Source organism: Spermophilus citellus, assembly GCF_964194105.1.
Source record: "Spermophilus citellus genome assembly, chromosome: 14".
Lineage (NCBI taxonomy): Eukaryota > Metazoa > Chordata > Mammalia > Rodentia > Sciuridae > Spermophilus > Spermophilus citellus.
Window position 1 is genome coordinate 46,132,777 of NC_138194.1, and position 15,052 is coordinate 46,147,828.

At 41.1% G+C, this 15,052-nt stretch overlaps 1 protein-coding gene across 3 annotated transcripts in view; it reads left to right on the forward strand.

Moving 5' to 3' along the window:
• Positions 1–15,052, forward strand: part of GDAP1 (ganglioside induced differentiation associated protein 1) — a 47,811-nt gene that overhangs the window by 460 nt on the left and 32,299 nt on the right. For all 3 annotated transcript variants that reach the window (XM_081266552.1, XM_081266555.1, XM_081266554.1), the window contains exon 2: positions 152–295. Coding sequence is in view for 1 of the 3 variants with exons in the window: in XM_081266554.1 (XP_081122680.1) it covers positions 289–295 (7 nt within the window). In the remaining 2 variants the exon portion in view is untranslated. The remainder of the gene's footprint in view (positions 1–151; positions 296–15,052) is intronic.

Genomic DNA, 15,052 nt, shown 5'->3' on the forward strand with positions numbered 1-15,052 from the left:
GTTTGAAAAAGCACAGGATAAATTGGTTAGTTTTTATTTGTAATAACGAAGAAGAGGTTTTAAAGCTGTCTTTGGAGGGGCACAGGATGCTTTCTTTTCCATTAGAGCCTGCTTACCTTAATGCCTCATTTGTTGTTCTTCACAACCTTAGAAATCCTTGATCCTGGAGCTGTGTACCCAACAGGCAGAAGACTCAGTCTGTATGTATTGTATATGTGCCTGAAATGTACACTTGACACATCTCCACTGGTATGCTCGATTTAAGAAAGTAAATAGAAGTTTTCAAGGATGAACGGTAAGTAAAACAGTGCTCTAAACTAACAAAGAAGCTGTGACCTACAAAACCGGGGACAGGTGTCAGCTGATCCACTTTCCAGCTACAACACTGCCTTGTTGAATTCACTTTAGGTACCTCTTCTAAACTTTGTGTGTGTGTGTGTGTGTGTGTTTGAGGTGTGAGTGTGTGTAGGGGGTAGGGCTGGAACTCCAGGGCCTCATGTATATGAGGCAATGCTTTACCAATGAGCTGTCCCTCCAGCCCCTAAACTTTTAAAACGGTTTCATTATTTTCTGAATAGAAATAACTAGATTTGCTTTTTTAATGTTAGGTAATAACTGGGTATACTGTGAGAGCAGTGCCCAGCCAAGAATTAGGGATTTGGTACTGGACAAGTTGAAGCAGTCAGTATTGCCTCTTTTAAGGAGACACTGGTCTCAACCTCACCCTTAAAATACTCAGATTCACAGCCAAGGGTCTTAGGTTGGCCTCTCAGGAAAACTGCCTTGCAGGCAACTCTTGTTATTCCTTAGACTGAGAGGCCTTTGGCAGAGGACCAGAACACAGTCTGCCAAATACCTCTCACTAGGTATTTGATAAGCAGATAAAAAATGTAAGGACAGGTGTCGGGAAGGCAGCAGGGCAAAAGTAGACTTTCCTGCACAGAAAAGGAACTGAAATTGACCTTGATTGTGTCTCTCTTAGGACTGGAGCTGATCTTCCCTGCTTATCTGTCTGAAAGACTGAAAGAAAAATCTCAGTTTACACTGAGCCAAATCACCAAAGAGAATTAGAAACCCTCATCCATGGCACTGCCCGCAGAGTTGCCAGGAATAGTGCTTACCCTAGTGGCCTGAAATAATTAGGCATCTCGCTCAGCATCTTGTCCTGGACTGGGGATTGATTTAGGCCACTGGGAAAAAGAGGGCCCAGAGCTTTGCAGCTGAGCCATAATTTTATTTCTCTGTTATGGGATACACCAGAATTGGGAGCTGGACACATTCCCATCTATTCTGAGGTTCTGTTTGATAGGAGAAACAGTGTGGTTGCTCAAGCTAATATATCTTTTTCCTCCCCTTTTTGAATGGGCTTTCTTCACAGTAGCTTTTGCCCTTTTGCTTTTTTGCCTGTTTGCTTTTGGCCCCACTCATGTGTGTTAGTAGGTTCTCTTTAGTTCTCACAGAAATGAGAATTCTTCTGGCATACATGGCATAGAGTAGGTTTCTGGCTTCTGAATGGATAACTCGTCCATTTGTGGTAGAAGGGCAAAGGATGGCATTGCACACACATCTGGGTAGAGCACGGAGGAGATTTCAGTAGGATAATGGACCTGGTCATTCATTGGTTTCTTCCCATGAAAGGAACCTTAATTAAAAATGAGAACCTTCCACTGCATGTGTGCTATTAAATTTCAATTCTAACCTGACTCTGCCATTGAGTTTCTTCATGAAAGAAAGTTTTGGTATCCTGAACAATTTTTGGCAAAGTAACCATATAAGCCATGCTTCCATTCACCTACTACCACCACAGGTGAAGTTTCTCCTGTCACACAGATGTATTTGTTAACCCTAGTGTTCAGGTTCCATATTTTTGCTTGTAGAAGATTGGCAATGAGAACTAGGAAGAGGAAGCCTTGAGAATGACTGTGTAGCAGTAGAATATCGCTGCAGTTCAGTACTCAGGGTTAGTAATGTCCTTATTTTCCCTCTCATTCTGAACCTTTGCCCTGGATAAGGGGGAGTTGAATTTAGCTTTAAGGAGGGATTAGTAAGAAGAGAATGTGAATGTTGGTGTGACAGGTGGGATGGGGGAGGTCATTAAAGCCCAGGGGCCAACAACCACTCTAACAGTTTGTTTTCCTCCATGCTTAAAACCTAGCTGTTATGTTTTTACTCTAAAAACTTTTATAACAAATGGTGAGCCACTTAGAGTATAAATATGTGCAGTTAACAAAATGTTGAGAAAGGTGTTTTGCTTAGAATTTAATGATGTTTTATTTTTTAAATGAAGGTACATTGAAAAATTTGATTTTAATTTATATATTAGAACTAATTATTGATAATTTTAATAAAAAATTACAAAGCAGCTAGTCTGTAGGTGTTTATTACCTTAAGGAAATGAATTAAAGTATAAAACACATACAGTTGAAATCACTTGATGTATTCAAAATTAATACTACTAGCTTGATTTATAAAATCAAATAAAAATATGTTGATTATTTGTAATCATCTAAGCATTTATAAAAATTCAAGAAATTTTTAATAAATTTAAAATTTAATATTTAATAAATACAATAATTAAGAAATATGGCCATAAGCTTTGCAGGCAGAATGAGATCAGAAGAACAAACAGTATTCTAAAATTAGTGATCTTCAGATTTTTGAACCCAGGGCCTTATGCATATGAGGCAAGCACTACTACCAACTGAGCTATATCCCCAGGTCCAGCTTTAGATCTTTAAGCCCTTCTTAAAGGCAACTGTTTGTCAGATATTATACTAAGTTCTTCACATGTATGTATTCATGTAAGTCTCATATTAGGTACAGTGGTTCACACCTATTATCCCAGCATTTTGGAAAGCTGAGGCAGGAGGATCAGAGGTTCAAGGCCATCTTCAGCAACTTTGGAAAACCCTGTCTCAAAAAATAAGCCAGGTGTCATGGCACATGCTTGTAATCCCAGCAGCTTGGGAGAATCTGGAGTTCAAAGCCTCACGCAGCAATGGCGAGGTGCTAAGCAACTCAGTGAGACCCTCTCTCTAAATAAAATACAAACTAGGGCTGGGGGTGTGACTTGGTGGTTGAGTACCTCTCTGTTCAATTCCTGGTACCAAAATAAATAAATAAATAAAAAGGGGCTGAAGATGATGTAGCTCAGTAGTAGAACACACTTGGGTTCAATCTCCGCTCCAAAAAATATCTCATAATAACTAAGAGAAAATAAGAAGAAAAAAGGGTTAGGACATTTGTGTGCCTTGGATTATTCAAGGTGTAAATGATCAAACCTGGACCAGGAGCCTATGTACCCTGCAGGTGGTTCTTTGTTAGTCTTTTATTCTATTGGATGGAGGCTGAGAGCATGTTGCAAGCCTTAAGAGCAGGGAGGAGGAGCCTGGGTGGGAAGTGAGAAGGGGTGGTAAGGATGACTTTTATTTCTTAGGTTTTTCCAATAGCTGACTGGGCAAATGTCAATACTCCTGTCTAGAATTTAAAAAACAAAATGAAGATAGAAGAGGAATTACAGGGGTTGGAGAAGATGTATTTTTTTAGTAGAGGATGATTCCAAAATATTCACCAGGGCTGGGGTTTTAGCTCAGTGGTAGAGCGTTTGCCTAGCATATGTAAGCCCTGGGTTTGATTCCCCCGTACTGAAGAAAAAAAAAAGAAGAAGAAAGAAAACCTGGAAATATACACTTGAAGAGATGTTAGGTAGGCAACTGAATACTAGAGATCAAAAACTAAATAATAATAAGATACTAAATAAATAACTCTCATTTTTCCCCTTCTCAGTAGCACCTCCTTTTGCCACTTGAACTATGCACTCATGCCATTGGTGCCCTACTCTGATCAGCATCTTCTTTAGGCCATTCCCCCATGTTCTTCTATGACTCATTCTTTGTCCACTTGCCTTGCCTTGTCCTGGACAGCTTCATCCTGACTTCAGAACCACTGCCTTTTGCAGCTTCATGACCTTCAGCTTTAAAGTTCACTTCCCAGACCCAGCCTGGATCTTACTTTGATCCAGACATAGGGCAGTTCTGAGAATTGGAAGGTTATAACTCCACCCTTTGACAGCCTTCTCTTGTCTTTCCCACTGAACAAACACCATCGACTCTTATCAAAGCCTCCACTGTTTTTATGTCCTTCCCCCTCTCCTGGCTCTTCCCTTCCTTACTCTGCTTGGAGGCTCTTATGAGTCACTTCTGCCACACCATCCCTGGCACTCAGTTTTCTTTTCATAGTGGCCTTCTGGTGCATCTGTCTGCCCAGTCCCCGACCTTTATTTTTTTCCTTTTTAGTTATACATGACAGTAGAGTAGGACTGAGGCTGTAGCTCAGTGACAGAGCTCTTGCCTCACATGATAGAAGAGTAATTTTGACATATTTGTAAAAACATGAAGTGTGTCTTATTCTAATTAAGATCCCAGTCTTGTGGATGTACGTGATGTGGAGATTCACTGTGGTGTATTCATATATGTACATACGTAAGTCATGTTAGATTCATTTTCCATCCCCTGCTCCTTGGAAGCCCTTCGGAGGTAAGTACATCATTTACCAGTTGCCACTGCAAACTGGTTGCAAGTATTGAGCACCTCCATCCTCCATGGGAGATCTTTTCCTAGATGTTTAGTTTCCTAAACTTACAGATGTTTATCACTGTCCTGGAGACCCCCTCAGCCCCAGGCCTCTTACTGAGCATGAGACCTTGTCTTTTCCTTAACAGGGGAGGAAACATATAGGGAACACCCTTGCTTGCTTTCTTTTCAAAACTTAATGTCTATGTTGATCAACTTTTCATCACTGTGTGACAGATTACCTGAGAAAATCTTCTTCTATGTTTGGGGCTCACAGTTTCACAGGTTTCAGTACATGATTGCTTGGCCCTATTGTTTTTCTTCCCTTCTAGCCAGCAAGCGTGCTTTTGTGTCCTCCATATTAAAATAGCTCTAATTTCTTGGTCCCACTTGGTCCTTGTGTCCTTTGTCTAGTCTTGAAGCTGCAGACCTTCTTTACATTCCAGTCTTTACTCCCCCCCCCATTCTTCCACCACTTGATTTGCATTCTGTTATCACTAGTCTAGTGAAGCTTCTCTAGCCTTTGGGGACCTCCTATTTGACAGATGCGGTGACATCTCATCCGTTCCCATCCTGCTGGTGGCAGCTATGAATTTCATACTTGAGAGCGCTTATCTCTCAGGCTTCTGTGAAATCTTTGTCTCTTGCTTCTCTCCCTCTTCCTCTCCCACCACTTCAGCTGTTTCATTCCTATTTTTCTTCTTTGTATCCCTTTCTAGCTTCCTTAATTCTAGGCTACATACTGTGTTCCAGCCAGGATGGTTCATGGTACCAGAATTTTATGTGATTGCTGGATACTTGTTGGCTGGTACAACAAACAAGGCAATCCTGCCTTAGAGGCCAAGAGTCTAATTTAGAAATGGTCTAATTCCTATATAAAACACCAGCTGAGCCTTACTTAAATCTCAAGGGCAGTATTTTGGTTTCTTCCCATGACTAGTCCCCTATGGCTCTCTGCCTGTTCTCCCTAGTGGGGAAAGCTCCATGTAGACCTACATAGCATCCGTGTCTAGTGATGAAATTTACAGAGGGTTTCAGGAAAGTTCCAATAATTAAAAAAGTATTGACAGATTAAAGGGATACTTAATAAAGTGTAGTGAACTTGAAGATACAGTTTGGGCTGCAAATCTATTTTGGAGACCTAGTATCTGAAAAAAAATCATAAAATGTATAAGTATATGTGTGTATGTATACACATGTGTGTATATATGATACATATTTTAGGTTTGGAGACACAGAAGTAAGGCATAGACCTTGCTCTTTCTTTCTATCTCTAAAGAGACAGAAGATAAAAAAGAAAAATAATAGAATTACAAGGGACTTCTGTGGTTGAATGATTTGGGGGGAATCATGGGCATATTGCTTAGCCTTTAGATATAATGAAGGCGTATCCTTCCAGACATCATTATGTAATGATCTTGAGCCGAGACACCCGAGGGAGGGAAGGAATGAGGGGACCCCATATAAAAGTGTGAGAATAGAAGAGACCCTCTGGAAAAGGTGTGCCTGGTATCTGAGGGATAATACGATGAGTTCGTCTCTCTCATGCTGCATTTAAAAATCACAGTGCTTTGTTCTGAAGATATGGCTGAAAGGCAAGTCGGTATTTGAAATAGTGCAAATGGGGGATGGCAAGGGAATAGAAAGCATATTTGGGAATGTCAGTATTAAGATATTAAAAGTTGTGAAAATTAATGTTATAACCTTTTCATAAGGCAGCTGAATAAAGAGGGAAGACACACAATATTGTTGAAAGTATGGCTATGGAGTAAATCAGCTAAGTGACTCATAGTGAAGGAAAGGGAAAAAATTAACTATTAGGCAGTTAAAGAAATGTAAATTATAATTGAGGAATGATGGGGTTCTTAGAGCTCTGGAACTGGATTTGAAACAATAGCCAACAGTAGTGAAGGCTTTCTTGTAACTACATGATGGGGGGTTGTTCTGTTCGTGCCGAGTGTTGCAGCCTCAGTCTGTGTAGCACCTCAGCACACACATCTCAACGCCCTTGTGGGATTCTTTGGATACTGATTGCATTCCATGTTCAGCCTACATTCCTCTTCCTTTCCTTCATCATGCTCTAGCATTTTTGTCACCGCTTGCATTTCACTTATTACTTGCACATGGCAAGCACTTTTTAAAGCCTACTGAGACATTAGACCCCTCCATGGGAGGTCATGGAGGTGCTCAGATCTCCCTTCCAGAGAACCTGGAGTGAAGAGGGAGCCTGACAAACAGGGTCCAGCTGCTGTGACTTCAGCTGTGCAGCAGTGCTCACGTGAGGTCATGCTCTGCCCAGGACATACCCTCCCAAATTTAAGAGGCAAATACTGCATCCTGTGTCTTGTAAGTGCAAAAAAAGGAAGCAGAGCACCTGGTAAAGTTCTTGGGTTCTGGAAGCAACATGTGGCACCCTTCAAAACGGCTCCAGCCTTTATTGCTGGGTGACAGAAGGAAAGCTACCAGCTTTGAGAAGGCTTAGAGAAGGACAGGGTTTGCTTAGAGGTTCAAGCTGTGATGCAGGCATCCCTGCTTCTTAGGTCTTGTATGATCAAGCAGGTACTATGGTGTTGGAAGTTTGAGTGGTGAGAAAGACATGTGAAGATATGGCAAGCCCCAGTGGAAGAACTACAACATAGGTCTATGAGAACCTAAAGCAAGACAGTATTAACTGCAATAGAGAATTAGGTGTCTTTCTTTCTTTCTTTCTTTTCTTTCTTTTCTTTCTTTTCTTTCTTTTCTTTCTTTTCTTTCTTTCTTTCTTTCTATCCAGGGCCTCACGCCTGTGAGGCAAGCACTCTACAAACTGAGCTATATCCCCAGCCCCGAGGAAAAAAAATACTTCTTGGTAAGTTACTTGGCTTTGGAAGAAAAGAAATATTTGACAATGAGACCAAGTGCTATTTGTCCAATATTTCCCATTACAAACTGGGTATGTTGAACCTGCCAAGACAAAGTTGGACAGATCTGAAGCAATCTAAGTTAGACATGGTACATCCAGGACCAGACTGGGCAGGACCAGAGGGCACAAGAATTCCAAGAACAGGTTGCCTAGTCCTCCGTGTCCTCCACCAGGGTTGCATTCCAGCTCTCTGGGCAGATTGGGATTCTATACAACCAGCTAAAGGAAGAGGAAAGACCATATATAGTTTCTGGATAGAAGCTTGGGGTATGAATTAGCTGGAAATGAGTTGAGATTGCATTACACCCACACTCAGGGAAAGCCTGTAGACAGGGAAAATCTTTCCAATGGGTACAGCTGTGAGCTGTGAACCACGACATATATTTTATGTGAAAGGAAAAATGGCCCAGTGTCTGAATATATGCATATTTCTGAGCAATGACCAACAGCCTGGTCATCATGTCAGGGACCTCTAAGGAAGAGAACTGGAAGAATGGAGACATAAAAAGTCTAGGTAGAGGCATGTGGATGAAAGTATAGAAGTAGACAGAATGTGAAGGGTTCTGTTCTGAAGGCTAATGGCCTTCATGGAGGAGGCACTGAAAACCCAAGTAGACTACAGGGTTGTGCTACTTGATTTTAGTCAGCTTCCTCATCGGCCTTCCCACATCTGGAACCAGGGACACATAAATTTAGCAGCCTCAGTGGCATGGGCAACAAGGACTCCCACCTATCAAGGCCAGTTTAGTGGCTGCTGCCTCTGACTATCAAACTGCCAGCAGCAGAGACTATTCTATGAGGATACTAGTTACCTACTCGGTGGCAGGTTGACTGTATTGGGCTCCTTCCAGCCTGGAGGAGCAAGTGGTTCATTCTTACTAGGGATAGACAACTACTCTGGGTATAGATTGGCCTTTCTGTCCAGAGCCTCAGCCTCTGCCACCACAATCCAGGAGCTAATGGAATGCCAGATCCATAGACATGGAATATCATACAACAAATGTCTGACCAGGTGAACCACTTCATAGTGAAGAATGTGCTGGAGTGGGCTCTGATCATGAGACCCACCCCTTATCTTATCACATACCACATTACCCCATATGTGTATTATCTATGAAGAGCCAACCTCATGGAATGGTAGAATGATCTCCTTAGAGGTACAGCAAAGTTGCAGTTTTCTGGTATAATCTGCAAAGATGCAGTTGTGTCTTTTGGGGTGCAATATATGCACTAAATAAGACTGCTCTATGACATTATCTCTAATAGGAAGAATATGTACACTAGGGAACTAAGAGATGGAAGCATCAGTACCTAGTTGGTCTTATCCAGTGACTTACTCAGGCTTTTTTATCTTTTCTGTGCCCGAAAAGGCAACATCTTCAAGAGTCCCATCTCCACCTGGCCACCTAGGCTTCTGATAACCCATAGTGCTCACACAGGGCCAGGGCCCCAGAAGAAGCCTCACCAAACCCTGCCTGCAGCCAAGCAGAGGCAACTGGACTCTTCTGGGTCCCTAGAAGAGAATCTAGAGTAAAAAGCAGGAATTCTTTTGAACTACAACCTATGTCTGCTGCCTGGCAGACTTCAGTGACTTATGCCCAGAGACCATCAGATGAAAAGAATAATCACCATACTGACAAGGATGATTTTTATATGATGGGGACAGAAGGGAGTATGTGTAGATCCCAGCTAATGCACTAGAGTGCTTCTTTGCTCTCTGCTGGTGCCTTGTTACTATGGATACACATGTGAGAAGGGTGTGACGTACAAAGGGTTCATTCTTTCCTGAAATGAAGGTTTGGGTCACACCACGAGAGAAACCACCAGAACCTGCTGATGTCATACTTGGGGGTGAGAGGAATTTAGAATGGAGATGAGGGAGAAGATGAGAACCATTTGTAGCCTCAAAATCAACTATAGCAAAGGGGCTGCTATTGGCCTGTTAATTTCCCTTTTCAAAGCTTCTTTTCAGGAAGAGAGGCTCACGGGAGCTGCTGCCAAACATGTGGAGATGATCTTTGCAATGGTTTGGGGACCATGTGGTGGTCATGGATATGCACCATTCAGAGATCCTCCTCCAAGAGAATTTGCTGCAAGGAGTGAGGTTGATGAACAGCCTCAAGCTGCTGCAGGTTTGGATCCCTCACAGTATTCTTGGCAATGCCACAGGCTACCCAAGCTGTTTCCAGCCAATAACTGAGCACAGTGGGATAACAAAAGTTGGGTCACTCCTTCTCATCTCATGCCTCCTCTGATGGGTAATACTTTCTGATCTCCCTATTGACCTAGCTGAAACTTTCTTAGGGCTGTTGCAGTCTGAGGCTCCTTGGCACAATTCTTCCTTCTCTCTTTCCCTTTCACCAGTTTCAGACCTGCATTATGACCCAGAGGCTTTCCCCATCTATCCATGTTTCCTATGGGTTCTACCCTTAACATACACATGTATGTGTATGTGGTAAATCTCTTATTTTCCTAAATCTGTCCTGGTATTTGTTTCTTGGAGGTCTGAATTTATATGCCAATTAAAGATCTTAACTGATCTTTAAGAAACAGAAACACATAAGGGTCCTAGTCAGGGAGAGATGAAAAGTCTAATCCAGGACTTCATAGAATTTGAATTGAAATTTAGATCTCATGGTCTTTGAAGAAGAATGAGGAAATTTTCTATGTACCAATATGGAAAAATCCCCAAGATCTACTGGGTAGAAAAAAGCAAGGTACAAAACAAGGTATGTGTCATGCAATATTTTGCTGTATTGGTATGTGGTATTTAAACCTGTAAAGATACAAAGAAAAAGGGGATGGGAGTGGAAAACTTCACTAAAGAGCAATTTGCTTTGCTTTTATTTTGTACCTTGAAATTATACCGCTTATTGCTAATTAAATTGAAATCCGAAAAAATAAATTGAAATATAAATCTTTAGCTTCTGAGCATTTTATTATATTTCATGATTTAAAAATGATCCTGTATATGTGATTGATTAGCACTGTCAGTTGGCTGATGGTGCAATAACAGGTGTGAAGCAATGCAGAGACAGACCCAGTGAATTTTAGGACCCTCCAAAACTTACTGTCCCAAATGAAAAAAGACTGCCTGGGTAATCCAGATGGTATGAGTGATTTCTGACTCATTCATGAAATAATTCAAAGACTATCTGCTGGCTGTGACAGAAGTGGACATTTAGAAACTTCCAGCTGTATGCTGGTGTGCCAGTCTTGCTGTATTTGCTTGTTTGAAAGTTTTGCTCTCTCTAGAGAGAAGTGTGTACTACCATTTCCATCCATGTAACAGCCCATGATAAATTCTACCCTATTTCTACACCTTAGATCCATATGAAATATTCCTTTAGGATTGGAAGGAATATTTCATGGAAGTGAAGGTAATAATCCTATGGTGAACTTTTTCAAAAGCTCCCTATGCAAGTTACACCCTTTACTTTGCCCCTAGTAAAATCTATAAGTGTGGTTCCATCACATACATTCTGAGAATTTCCTAGTGATCATGATGTATTTCTCTGATGAAATTATTACTGAAGGAACATTTCAAAAACTACCCTGCTGACAATCACCAGGTAGAACTTGTTAAATATATACATGGCAAGGTTTCTCTCTAGATGTATTCTGATTCTCTGGGTTTCTAATGGGGACCAGGAATCTGTGTTTTTATGAACAGAAACTTTGCTTTAGGGAAATTCTCTCATGTGGACTTCCTTTGATTCTATACACTAATCCAATACATTTAAGTTGCTCTGTACTCATGATCCTAGTATGACTTCATCTTTTTTGCATGAATTTTTTTCTGCAAGTGCTTTGCAAATTACAAACAATACCTTCCTACTTATCATTTTAAAAGCAAAATTCAAAAGTACAAACTAAGAGTGTGTCTCCTAAATGGATAAATGTATACTAGATGGTAAATATGTACAGAATAAAACAAAACGCTAATGAGGTAGCCTTGCAACTGAGATATCAATGAAACTGAAAACTGTAGAGCAGACCAGTGAGTGGACTTGCAAGGTCTCCGTCTCTTGTCCAGTGCCTGGAGCCTGACCTCAGGGAGGTGTGGTGTCTCTTGGAACCACTGGTCTTGAGAAATCTGTCTCCTTTACCCACCTTGGAGAAGTGGCAGGACATAGGGACTAAGCCCAGAAGAACTCTGCCCATGGGTGAGAGTTCCCACTGCCTCAGCTCTTGGGTTTCCAGTACCTTTACAATTAAAGCACTGATCTGACTGGCAAGTTTCCCATGACCTTGCCATTTCTGGGTATTGTTTCTGCCAGGCACATTGGCCTCCCCTGCTCCTGAGTGCCTGCATCTCTAGGACCTGTTTTTCCTCCATCACTCCTGGGAGTTGGAGCAGTGTTGGGACGGAGGACTGAACACACAAGAAGTGAATGTGTCCAAATGATCCTGGGACAACTCTTCAAATTTTTTTCAAGTTACTCTTTAAATTTTTTTTTTTGTTAGAGCCAGGAGTGGTGGTGAATACCTATAATCCCAGTGACTTTCAAGGCTGAGGCAAGAAGATCACAAGTTCAAGGCCAGACTCAGCAACTTAGTGAGGCCCTAAGCAAGTTTTTGAGACCCTGTCTTAAAATAAACAGTAGAAGGTCAAGGATGTGGCTCAGTGGTTAAGCGTCCTGGGTTTAATTCCTGATGCAAATAAATAAATAATAAATAAATTTATGCCTGTTAGAGGAAAAAATCTTTTCTATAATTATGAATGAGTAGTTTGGTGACAGTTGAATTACATTTACCCTAAGACCTATTCTATCAAGCAGTAACTAAATTTTGCTTGAAGAAATCTATAGCCTTTGAAATCATTTTCATACTGATTATGGTGTATATTTTATCTATGATTATTGTCCAAGGAGGCCATCTGCAAGTGATGTTTTAGTTTGTGACTTTTTTCCAAAGGAAACACATTACTTTTCCTCAAAATTTATCATTCTTTTGGATTGTTTCATGTTAATATAATCCATTAATTAAAAGATTTTAAAATGTTACAAAAGATCATTCTCCCTCCTTGCAGCTGTTTCAGTGATGTGAATCTAATCTTCAGGTATTCTTTTTGTTCATTTACTTAATACTGTATGTAGACTGCAGGTGCCTTCTAAATGGGATCTCCAGTAATAGGTATAAAGTCATTAATTTTCTGCCTTTGTGGAATGTGTAGTCCTCTGAGGAGATGGATACTGAATCAATACACATTGCAAATGCTGTGCTACAGAAGGAAAAATAGTGCTATAAGGAAGAATAGAAAGGGACGTTTTCATTTAGATTAAAAAGTCAGGGAAGGCATCTCCATCCACCAATTCATTCTTCTCTCCTTCCATCCATCCATCATCTACCATCCATCCAACAGATATTGCTCCAATTTTTCTGTAAGGAGATGAAAGTCCAGATAAGCTCTGAGGGATGAGTAGGGATGGCCAGGAAAGGAAGCAGATCAACTGGAGGAGAAGATGTAGAAAAGAGCTTGGTGCATTGAAGGGACCAAGAAAAGGACCTTATGGTATGGCTCATTGGGCCAAGGACAAGGTCTCAGAGGTGATGCTGGGCAGAAAGTAGGGACCAGGGTCTGTTTGTGATCTGTTTGAGAGCTCAGTAAGAAGCTGTTTAGTTGCCTTCCCCATAGCTGGGGATGGAGCAGAGAGAACAGAAGAGGAAGAAGCGTAGTACTGGAGAATACGGGAAAGGTCTTTAATGTCTGCCTCTCCCTATTGATTCTAATGCATACCCTGAGGCAAGATGGGGTCCCTCTTCTATGAACCAGTGTCTTACAAACTGGAGAAATTCACAGATAACTTGGGGGAGGAAAATAAAAATGCACCTAGACCTCTCTCCTATGGTAACTTTAATAATTTCTTTTTTTTATTTAGATTTACCTCAGCCATTAAAAAGAATGAAATTATGGCACTTGCTGGTAAATGGATAGAAATGAGACTGTGGTGCTAAGTGAAGTTTGCCAAGCTCAGAAACTCAAAATTCGAATGTTTTCTCCCATATGTGGAAGGTAGAGTAAAATAATGAAAAGGGAAAGGAAGGATAAGTAACATAACAACCAATCAAATAGAAATTAATAGAGGAGCTAAAGGAAGTCTAGTAGAGAAGAGGAAGAATGGGAGAGGGGTGGGAGGATGGGAAGGGAGAGGGAGAGGAATAAGGTAGGGATCATGAGCTGAAATTGATTTCCAGGCATGTGTGAGTTTGTTGGCATGAACCCAAATACTATGTATAACAATAAAACTCTAATAATAAAAAATAGATTTACAATGGTTGTTTATATGTACTTCCATAAGTAAAAAATAAGGTCAACTGCTAATTCACAGTAAGTGGGGTGGGGGTGGGGCTAGGGAAGGATAGAGGTACTTTGGATTAGACAGAAGGGAGTGAAGTGAAGGGAGGGGGTCTGGGGGTAGGAACAATAGTAGAATCAATCAGACATTATTACCCTGTGTGCATATATGATTATATGAACCCTGTGATTCTACATCATGAACAACCAGAAGAATGAGAAGTTATACTCCATTTAGGTATGATGTATCAAAATGCCTTCTACTGTCATGTGTAACTACTTAGAACAAATAAAAAATAAGGTAAACTTGTGTATGCTTATAGTTTATTTACAACATAAAGCCAACCCAAACTGAAGCAATAATATTGAAATTAACAACCTGAATTTAATGTGACAGATGATGTTATGCATTTTGAAATGTTAGGGTACTGCCCACGGAGGTACAGCTTCCCCCGAGTTCAGCACAGCATCCTGTGGCTGCCGCTGAGGACTCTGCTCTCTTAGGAAGCCTCTGTACAGTGCACCAGCACACCATTTGGCTATGCTTGGTGGAGAAGCACCAGTTTCATAGTAGGCCTGCCTCTCTCCTCATTAGTCAGAAACCATCAAAGTAGAAGGAGTCAGTGCCAAAGTCAGCCTAAACATAAACACAAGATCAACCCTAAAATCAAATAACGGTCATCGAGATGAAAAATCTGGAGAGTTTTTCCAGACCCCTTAGAATACATGGGTGAACTCCCATGCGTGAGTGAACTTGTGTTTGGAAAACATCCTAAATAAAGAACAGATCATTCCCAGAGACTTCCTAGAGGTAAAAAGGGAAGCTATCTCTTCTCACATAGAGCCATGGGGCAGAATAACTTGTTCCTTCTAACTTTCTAAAAAGGGATCATTAGAACTCAAAGTTTGGTAGGCCAGGAGGGGTCATGAAGATCTGAGTGTAAGGAGAGGCCAGTTTGGATGAGGTCACAGTCCTTGTGGATTCTCCTTGTGATCTCCAGGACAGACGAGATTAGAAAGAGGCCACCAAGAGGACTGCCTTCATGGACAGGGGACTGAAAAGGCTTTGAGCAGTAGCAGGTACAAACCCATCCACTGGGGCGTGGGAAGAAAGTTTTAAGAGCTTTGGGAAACCTGAACCCTGCCCTCAGGCACACAAAGAACAGCTCTCATAGACGTTAGAGTAGGGGCTCTGCAAAGTTGAGAGTTTTCAATAGTTTGTATATTTTATCAAATACAAACAGCAGCCATAAAGGAAATGTGCATTTTGTGACAAGGCAA